This window comes from Peromyscus eremicus, chromosome 8b (genome assembly GCF_949786415.1).
Source record: "Peromyscus eremicus chromosome 8b, PerEre_H2_v1, whole genome shotgun sequence".
Lineage (NCBI taxonomy): Eukaryota > Metazoa > Chordata > Mammalia > Rodentia > Cricetidae > Peromyscus > Peromyscus eremicus.
The window spans coordinates 24,823,362-24,834,561 of record NC_081424.1 but is presented as its reverse complement, the minus strand read 5'-3'; the positions used below and the strand labels follow the sequence as shown (position 1 = coordinate 24,834,561).

The 11,200-nt window shown below is 35.2% G+C and overlaps 1 protein-coding gene across 1 annotated transcript in view; it reads right to left on the bottom strand.

Moving 5' to 3' along the window:
- The window catches only part of Nkain2 (sodium/potassium transporting ATPase interacting 2), a 594,649-nt gene extending 584,934 nt beyond the window's left edge, over window positions 1-9,715 (bottom strand). Inside the window, exon 1 of the mRNA XM_059272973.1 lies at window positions 9,635-9,715. Within this exon, the coding sequence (XP_059128956.1) occupies window positions 9,635-9,715 (81 nt within the window). The remainder of the gene's footprint in view (window positions 1-9,634) is intronic.
- Between the last annotated feature and the right edge of the window lie 1,485 nt (window positions 9,716-11,200).

Here is an 11,200-nt window from a genome sequence, read left to right as displayed (position 1 = left end):
AATAAAATTATCAGGTATTTGGCAAACGATGGGTCATGAATAACACTTTTTTATTTAAATTGAATCATCTCTTTTAAATAATTGATTTTCACTAAGAACAAATTAACCATTGCCAACACCATTATCACAGTCAGACCCGCTGCAAGCACCTCTACAATGCTATAGCAAATAGAACTGGCCTGCATTACTTTGATTAGAACAGACACCAACATAAAATTCCAGTTGAAATCTCATATTTTAAAATTATTAATTGATGTTAAATTTGAACTCATGGTGTGATCATGGTAGTTCCCCTAATCTCTATACATCTTATTCTCTTTATTTGTAAAATGGATGACTGTAACAGATTATCTCCTGCAGTCTTCACGCAGATAAATGAAGAGTAATATCTATACAGAGCATGCATTAAATGTGTGGTTTGCATTTTAAGATGATTGCTACTATTAACACACATTTCAGCCTGCATACAAATTCAGATACCAGTATTTTACCTCAAATATCATTCTAGATATTTGCAACTGCTAGTTTATTTCAGTTAGAAATGATTTAATGTTTCTTATACTTTGGGCCATGAATACAAATTATACTGTGACAGATATCCCTCAAGAAACCTAGGAGTGATTTTCTCTGACACAGTACTTAGTGTCTCAGATCTATTGAAGTAACAGGGCAACAATTCACAAAACCCAGTTGCCAAACACCATTGCCTGTGTTGCCAACTTTTATGACTCCTCCAATAAAGAACATTCTAAAGATCTGCCTCCACATAGCTAACATGAATAAAGAATTTAGGTAAAGGCTCTTTGCCATCAAACCTGACAACATAAGATGGATGGTCAGAAATCACATAATGGAAGGAGAGAACGATTCTCCACATATGCACCATGCCCCCTGCATCATACATCCTTTCCACAAATGTGTGTGTATTTTCATGTTTACGTGTGGGTAAGCATACATGCATAAAATAACTCAATAAGTATAAAATATTTTTAAAAAGACTAATAGTACTCGTTATAAAAAAAGACTTATAATAATGTATTAGTGGTTTCACACAGAAACAAAGGAATCAAATAGAAACATTAGGTTTATTACAGAAGTGAATTTTCCTGTGACTTGAAATTCTGATACGTTGCATTTGTACTAAAGCAGACTCATATTTTTCTGAGAAAATTTAGAGGTGTAGTAATGAATAGTTAATTTAGGTTGCCCCTACTTTTGATAACAATTTTATTTAAGTATAATTTTAAATATAGTACCTCATATTCTAGTTGTTAATAATAATAAAATCATTTATTATTTCTCACAGCTGTTCATTCTGCATAGCAATTTAAAACCATCTCATAGTCAACACTCATGCTATCAAAAGACAAGCTAATGAATAGCATATTATACTAGTTAAAAAAAAACAGAAAAACCTTGTGTAAAGCACCACAGTATGTTAATAAATGAGCACACATAAAAATAGTCTTTCCCATTAAAATGAACTTACAAAATCATAAAGTTTCTTATTCTTTTTTTCTATGTTCACAGGCTGTTTTATAAATGTGTGTATGGGAGGGTATGGCATGCAATCATTAACATTTATTGAATTTTGGAACTGAGGTTTTTAAAAATGCTGTGGTTTTATCTTAATATTGCCTCATCATATTTTAAAGTTCTGTTCTCTCACTGGATAAATTTATCTGGGTTCTGATGTCATAATAATTATAATTAAACAATACTTATTGTAGGTACCCTGTTAGAACCTCAATGTTTTTCAGTTAAGGCTTCCCCTAAAACTACGTAAAAATTAGCAGATATAATACTTGTTTTGCACATGAATATATTAACCATCACAAAGGCTAACATGTTCAATATCATGATTATAGAGAAATCCCTGCATTCTGACACAAATGTCCTTTTCTTTTTCAAGCTATTGGCAGCTAAACATACTAGATCTTTATGGTATGTTATTCATACTTTGTTAGCAATGTACTAACTGTTAGTACTTCTGCACTACATGCTTTTCTAATTCAATAGGAAAACAAATATAAAGGTTCTTTGTTCTTGGAACAAGATCAAAAAATAAACGTATCTATTTTTATGCCTGAAATCTATGTTTTTCAAATTCACAGAGTCATCATGAACCCTACAAAATAGTCATAATTTTTACTATTATTCCATCCCTACATGGTACAGATGATTTCACAGATAGGTCAGAACATTTGTATTGAAAAAAAAGTTGAACTGATATTTTCTGCTCTCAGTGCAGGTAGTTAATGCTATCAATGTGGTTCCTATGAGGCCAAAACCAAAGATACTTATCAGAAGTTATGTGTCAAAGTCGTTTCAAACCTACATAGCCTATAAGACTCATTTACCAAATTTAGCATCTCAGTAGGTCCGTGTGAAATGGACTAACACGTCCACAGGAGAGGTCCATTTAGTTGAGAGATCACTGTTTTGATTTCTCTGTGGAGACTATAATTTTGTTCTATGAGAAACTAACCTCTCAAAGACCTGGAACATATCAAAATGACAGTTTTACTAGGGAGTTTTCAGGTGTCACTCAAAGCACACTAGAGGTGTGAGTTCAAAAAAGCAAAGTAACCACTAGATCTTGCATTTTTGGTCTCTACACAATAAAGTTAAGATCAAGTCAATAAAAAATAGGTGAGATATGCACAATTTAGAGAAAACTATGCAGTGTTTATTTGAAATTTTACAACTTATGCTTTATAAGAATTGATGAAATACTAAAAACAGTAAGCCAACCAAAGCCTTGACCTAGGTTTTAGAGAAATTTGGAAATAAGAATCACCAATGAGCTGATAGATACACTTCATGTTCTCTAGAAGAATCCATATTGACTATGGCATATATTATATCAGAAACTGAAGCAGAGATACACAACATTTATAAGATAGCCTGGAAGGAAGTGACCAGATAATCCTCATTATGGTTCCACATATTTTTTTTTTCACTTCCAAGTCTCCCAGTGTTAGCCCAGCACATACAAACAAACATCAGTCTATGGCTAACATGATTGGTACAGAGCACAGCAGATGAGGGTCTGACTATCTTCATAAAAACTACAGATACTTAGAGAAATTTGCCAAGCTTCACAGCATCACATATTTGTTTAGCACTGACTTACATATCCATTAAGAGCCTAGTAAAAGCAAAACAGAAATAGCTTGTGAGGTTCTTATTTTCATTTATCACAAAGGTTTGTTTTCTTATGGCAAATGACTTGTCTCTAGAGAAAATACAATATTTTTAACAAAAAAATCATAATAAACATATTAAAGTTGCCAAATGGAGAACTTAAAATGTGTCAACTTAGGTAGATATAGACATTTTTTTCTGAAGAGCTGATAAAGGGTCCAAAATATTCATTATGTATCTTTATTAGACAAGAATATAAAGGCAACTTTCAGGTTTAGTCTCAAAATCTACTTATGTGCCTTTGTATGCATTTTTTTTAAAGAATTTAAGATAAAAACACTACTGGGATGCATTAACTCTCTTCCCATTAGCTGTCTTTCTTTTATTTGAGGCAATAGATGAATAATGCCACCAACATTTTGAGATTGTCCCTGTTAAGTATACACTGAATATTTAGCATAATTGAAGGTGATAGCTTGGATGCTCTTGTTGGTAAAAGGGATATCATAGTGACTGAATGACCCGCATGATGTCTTCTCCATTTCCTTTCCCTCTGAGCTGCTCTTCTTCTCCAAAAACCCAGACACAAGCACATGCCTCAGGGCACAGTTATTATTTCTTTGACTAGTGCAAGGTAGCTATATGGAAGATGTCAATCATACTTCTCAAACTCTAGGTGACGTCTCTTTCATAAAATTCAATTTCATAAGGACAGACGATGGGATGACAGCCTCACTTACTGTGACTGCTAAAGGCCAATCAAGGGTTGAAATGAAAGGAGCTATGCTCTCGATTACTAACTTGTCCACCAGTTACTGCAGTGGTGGGTTATATCAGAAATTCTAACTAGGAATACACGAGAATGCCATTTCAGTTGGTTGCAGGAACATTTTAGATTTTTGTAGTGAAGTGTGCTCTTTCTGGCATTGGCAAATACCATGTCTCTTGTGTCTTTTAGAGTAGCTTTATGACTGAATTCACCAGAGTGAACTCCAGTGATGCTGTTCTGAAAAGGGATAGTCACACTATTTGTTTCCCTATTGACAGAGGTGAATGTAGTAAGAAGTGATATCCTCTGCTAGCATTAGTGTTCCCTCACCACTTCTATTATTGCACTCTAGATAACTGGCCCATGTTAGAAACGATAAAATTTGTCAACATACAAAATATATTTCATGCCTTATACTTGAAAATTCAAAACACTAAGTACTGACATGTTTTACACATTGTTCTCTGTGCACGCACACATTTTATATACTACCATTAATACACATAGAACGATTTCAGGCATTTTATCAGAATGTATTATTTAGTGAGTTCAGACAATGCAATGAATGAGGCAATTTTTTTCCATTTTAAAAATAAGGAAGCAAGGTTGTGGGAATGGTTCAGAGGTACAACATGTGCTCAACATGTAAAGGGTTTGGGATTTATTGTATATCGCTGTAAACAAACCAACAAAATTAAAAACAAAAAAATCTAGAGAGACTAACTTAAACTAGGTTATATGTCTACTACTTGGAAAAGATGATTTGTCTATAGTTCATGGTTTAGACTGCTTTGCTATTGTTTCCCAGATATTGTAAAATATATATTCAAACATATCTCATATGAAAAAGATATATGTATATGGAATAATTTTGTTACATTCATATATATGTGCGTGTTTTTTCTTTCATTCTTTTCACACACAATGAATACAGACCATTCTTATAATTCCTGTCTACCCATCCTTCTTTCCTATAAATCACTTTTCATATTCATGTTTATTAGTTCTGACCCACTGAGTTTAACCAAGACCATCAGTGTGACTATGGGTTTAGAGCTGTCTGTTGGAGTCAGAGGACTCAGGAGTAGGTACATAAATGAAGATAATAGCACCCCTTTTCCAGAATCAATCAATATCTATTAGCTCAGTATAAGGAATAATGTCCCATGAACCATCACCCATCCATGTCAGACAGGATTCTTGAAGTTATAAAGATGCCTTGGATATCTCAAAAGCGGTCATTTTGACCTATAGATACAGAATCATCATCTTCTCCATCCATTTTTCCTGCACTTGACAATTTTGTAAGGATTCATTATCAGGATGTTGGAGAGTGCTGTTTTCAGAGCTCTGAAAAACACTTCTGAGCTTTTAATGTAGTTTACTGGCAAAGGTCCTGAAAGATAACATTTTCCATTGCCAAATTCAGAAGCTTTAAAGAATGTTGGAATAGACTTATCTTTTTTGAAATTCTCTTATGACTAAGTTGGTTTTTTTTAATTCCTTGAGTTTGTTAATCACAGAAGAGAGATAAAGTTTGAAGAATATAATTAACTCTTTTCATTAACTTGCTCATTTTCTTGGATTTTTACTTAATTTTGACTTACTTAATTTTTAGTTTAGTGCGTGCGTGCGTGCGTGCGTGCGTGCGTGTGTGTGTGTGTGTGTGTGTGTGGTGTGTGTGTGTGTGTGTGTGTGTGTGTGTGTGTGGTGTGTGTGTGTGTGTGTGTGTGTGTGTGTGTGTGTGTGATCACACTGTTGGAATCAGGCTAAGCTTTGTGTAGGTGCCTATATCAAAGGTTAGATCCCATTGAGCCAGAGAAACAGACAACAGTGAGTCACCTGATATGTGTGCTGTGAACAGAACCTGGGTAGTCTGGGAGATCAGGAAGCACTGAATCTTTCTTCACCTCTGAGCCATCTCTCCATCCCATGCCCTTGCTTTTAAAGGAAGATCATTAAATGTATGATGCATGAATATACAACTCAAGTATGTTATTCCCATATCCACACTTATATCTATGTCCATTTAGAGCTGATGAGTGATAGCCATATACTTTGCTTCATATATCTTCTTCATGATGCTAAAGAGTGTTCAAGTATATTAGTTCTATACAATTATATCTCAACGATGATTTCACCTGTGTTCCAGATCAGTCACGGGGTTAGAGGAAAAAAAAACCAGTCAAATTGTAAAATGTTGATGAAAGATTCAGTTAAATATATCTTATTCTTCAATATCTTACAAAGCACTCTATACCAATTTACCTAACTAAAATTTAGAGCAATCAAAATATGTGTGCACCCACATACATATAATATACGCAAACACATCTAGCATGTGAGCATGAGCACGTATGAAGACAAAGATCCTTGGGTAGTCAAGTTACAGTAATAAGCCAACATGTCCTAGCCAAATAAACCAAGCTTGACCTAACAACAGAGACCACTGAAAGAAGTTTGTGAATGTTATAAAGAATTACTTATGAATAAAACTCTTTGGAAAACTTTTTTGTAAGACAGTTGGTTTTGTGTGCAATGTGTCAGGTTATAACTTGGCTTCAAAATAGTATGTTAAATTAAGTTATATTACATGAAATGAATTTTTTCACAGGCAAGCAATTAACTGGATAAAACAAAACCTGTAATCAACTCCGAAATAATAACAGAATTCCCTACTCTTAAGGCTTTTTAATGTCAGAGGAATTATTTCCTTGTTGCTGTTTAGTTGATCTCTGATTTTCCAGTTGTCTGGATTGTGTTCATTTGCTTCACTGACCAACTCTTCATTTTTCACTCCAAAGGAAAAAGTAAGCCCAGATTCCAGACAGAGCTAAACTCGGCCAAGTCCACTGTCACAAAGCTGTGCAGTTCAGAGGTCACCAAGGTGCTATTGCCTGTGAGTTTCCCAGTCCTTTTTGTTTCAAGGAGCTCAGGCTTATTCCAGCTCCCTATGCAATCACAGTCCTGCAAAGGCATTCCGAACTCGCACAAAATCAGTGAGTTATATACAGTCTGGTCAGTAGAGTACTACAATCTACCAATTATTTGCCCTGATGATTTTTCTTAGAGAAAGAGTTGTTTGTTTTTTTTTTTTTTTTTTTTGGTTTTTTGAGACAGGGTTTCTCTGTGTAGCTTTGCGCTTCTCCTGGAACTCACTTGGTAGCCCAGGCTGGCCTCGAACTCACAGAGATCCACCTGGCTCTGCCTCCCGAGTGCTGGGATTAAAGGCGTGCGCCACCACCGCCCGGCGAGAAAGAGTTTTTTGATAAAAGGCAAAGAAAAATGCCTGAATTCCTTTCATAATCTTAACAAAATAACTTGTGAGTTTTACGCTGTTTGAGTGTAACTCTTCTAAGAGTTCAAAGTTCAAATTACTTTGAAATTGAGTGTATTTTATAATGATGACATATGTGAGAAATCCAGATTGAGCTCATTGAAGCAAGTTTGTTATAAAACAGTGTTGGAAATAAAGCATAAGAAAAAGTGATATTTATATTCTAATATAACTAAGATCAGGATAATCTAAAAATGTGAAAGTGCTTTCTGAAGAAAGCATAAATATGAATTTAATTCAAAGTGGTGTTAAATACTTTAACAAAGATAATAAAACATATAAGATATATATGTTAATTTTATCATATATGAATAAAGTTATTTTAAAAATTAGAAAACACAATGGTTCTAAAAGAATTATAGAATGTCACATAACATATTTAGATAAAATTTTCTCTATGTCTACATATTTTTATCTATGCATATGTTTATATTTGTATAAATTGTGTGTGTGTGTTAGCATATATTTTGGTTGTGGATCTCTCCTAAAAAAAATAGTGGTATGTCTGCATAGAATTAAAATAAATAGAAAATAAAGTATGCAACCTAAAATACATAAATTACCATTGATTTGTGTCAGGACCAAAAGAAACTCGGGACAAATGGCTAACTTTGGCACCCATTAGCATACCAAATGCAAACTGGCCTCCAGGCTCTCTCAGTATCACAAGTACCTGCCAGAGTCCATGCTGTCATCCTGGCTCCCATGAGCTCTCCTCACCCTGCCCACTAATCTAAACTTCTCCACATTTTTAGCTTCCCTTTCCCCAGCTTCCTATTCTTACAGCATCCTGCCATTTTGGCCATGTGCTCTCTTTTGATCTCTTCTCTCTTGACTCTCTCTGGGCCCTCCCCTTCTCTTTCTCTCTCACTCTCTCTAGTTCAATTTGCTGGTCATGTTTACTCCACTACTTTGTCTCTCTGGTCTGGACTCTTCCAGATGCTTGTGGCTATACTATCCCTCAAATCTACAGTAAAAATCTCCTCAGCCATACCTTGGAAAGGTCATGTCCTCACTTTATATTATTTGTGACTGTATTTTAAACATAATAAAAAGTGCACTAATACTTTTTTGCTAGTTTCTATAGCCATCACATAATGTCAAATGCTTATTGCTCTTTAATATAGCCAACAAATTAATAAGATATATTTAAAACAGCAAATAAAAATTTTAAAAATATTTTAATGAAATTACTTCTGAATTTGCCAAAAATATAAAAAGAATGAAACTAGTCAAGCTACTACTATCCAGCAACTTTTCTCATTGGTTTTGACTCATTCTGAATTACTTCATTATGTCAGATTCTATACTCCCCTATGGAACAGATATAGTGGTTTTATAGAACCATTTCATCAGATATAAATGAAGTATAGATGATCTCTGTATTAGATTTATTTTTAATTTAAAAAGTAACTTACCATTGACCTTTATAGGTTGAACCAAGACTTGGAACTTTATGTGGCAAAAACAAAACAAAATAAAAAGGACTATGCTTAATTACTATTCAAATCTTGACTATATTTATCAACTATGGATTATTATTTTGCACAGTGCCTGGGTAATGTCACAGTTTGACTTAATAGTATGGTCCTAATTCAGGAGATGATGTGGCGATAATACAGAACGGGGTGCTTTGACACACCTGCAGTCTAGAAACTAGAAAGTTCAATATCTGAAAATTTAAGCAAGATTTTTCTCTTTAAATAAAATTTATCAGGTTTTATGTATTTTTTGAAATTTCAATGGATTTGCATTTTACCACTGCTGTAATACACAATAACTTTTACTCTGAAACCTTGATATCTTCAGATACGCTCTGGTGAGTCTAACACATGGATTCTGCAACTTCAAGGAACAAGATAGAAGGGGTGAGAAGGGTAGTTCAATACGATCCAGTAGATGATCTACTTGATTTAATTTGCTGGCTTATTCTCACAAAAGAAGACAGGGTTTCAATATTTTATTAATTATTTCTTACAATTCCTAAATATCCATCTGACAGACACTTTATACATGCCCTTTTAAATAGCTTTCATGCTAAGACGTTAATGCTCAATCAGTATGAATCAGTGAAATAGCATAGATGGTTTCAAACTATAAATTTCACTTTTGACCAAGTGATAATATGACAAAGAGCAATACACATTAGAGACTCATGGGAACCTACACTTGAAAGCAGAAAAAGAAGAAGAAGAAGAAGAAGAAGAAGAAGAAGAAGAAGAAGAAGAAGAAGAAGAAGAAGAAGAAGAAGAAGAAGAAGATATTATCACACTATTGTCAACAGCTGAATTTAGACATCACAAGAAAGACAGCATGATCTGTGAACAAGTTCTAATACTGGCCCATTGAGTTATTGGTATGACAGGAGGCTAGGAGCTAACCATGTGGTAATTTTTCCTCTTGGCAATATCTGCAGTTTCGTAGAACACATCAATGTTTCTGTAGAACCAGGAGTTGAACATTTTTTGGTTCAGCTGGAGAAATACAAGATCAGAAAGATGAGAAGAAACAAAAACTGGAATTTTCCTGCTCTACTCATGCCCTACCTATCACGTAAACTTGCTTCTGCGGTATGTATTCATTGAGGTCCATGGTGATATATTGTGTAACCTAATAAAATTTGCCTGAAGATCAGAGAGACAAAGGAACAAGCCACGGTCACTTTCCCTCTAGGATTCCTCAGCCTGAAAAGCCTCAGCCTATAGGCCTCTAGCCAAAGGAGCTTTCTCACCTGAAAAGGCTTTAGTTCCTGTCTCCTCAGGCCTTATATACCTTTCTCCAACCACTATATCACTTCCTTCTTAGTGCTGGGATTAAAGGTGTGTGAATTCCCAAGCAAAGGCATGAGATCTCAAGTGCTTGGATTTAAGGAGTGTGATTCTCAAGTACTGGAATTAAAGGTGTGTGTCACCACTACCTGGCTCTGTTTCCTCTCCTAGACTGAGTCAATCTCATGTAGTCCAGGGTGGCTTTGAACTCACAGAGATCCAGACAGATCTCTGCCTCCCGAGTGCTAGGATTAAAAGGTGTGTGCCACCACTGCCTGGCCTCTATGTTTAATCTAGTGGCTTGTTCTGTTCTCTGTTCTTTAGGCAAATTTTATTAGGGTACACAATATATCATCACAGAGATCAGTTCTCTGGTTCACGGTGTGATTCTTCAAAGGGCAAAACTGCAGCTCATAAATTAGAAAATGTTTTAAGTGTAGAGTGAGTAGATGTAAGTTGAGTTGTAAAATTTAGAATTTCCCATCTCAAAATTCTTAAATTTGAAGCCTAATAAAAAGAGATTTTTATAGAAATAGAATTTAGTGGGTCTTAACTACATTAACATCTTTACTCTAATAGCTCAGAAATTAGTGAACTTTCCCTTTCCCTTATTGACAAGCTGTCTGTTTTCATGAGGACAGCCAGAGTGAGGTTCTTTTTTTTTTTTTTTTTTGGTTTTTCGAGACAGGGTTTCTCTGTGTAGCTTTGCGCCTTTCCTGGAACTCACTTGGTAGCCCAGGCTGGCCTCGAACTCACAGAGATCCGCCTGGCTCTGCCTCCCGAGTGCTGGGATTAAAGGCGTGCGCCACCACCGCCTGGCCAGAGTGAGGTTCTTAAGTATAAAATGAGATCATGTTACCCTTCTTCTAAAAATGCCCCAATGACATCCCATCCTAGAGCAAAAGAGAATCCCTAGAAATAGTCTTGTGTCTCCTATCACACACCTCACAGTTGGTCTCTCTGTGGACCTTATCTGTGTTTCTGTTCCTACCCCCTCAACTACAGCCTCTCTGTTCTTAAATCTTAAGAATCAGCAGCATTCCCCTGCCCATGCCTTTTCACAGTTTCTGTCCTCTCCACCTGGAAAATTCTACCCATATACCTGTGGTACTTTCTCCATTATTTCAGTTGTTCAATACAAAGTACCATTTTGTTTTATCATGGAAACTCGTCTGTGCA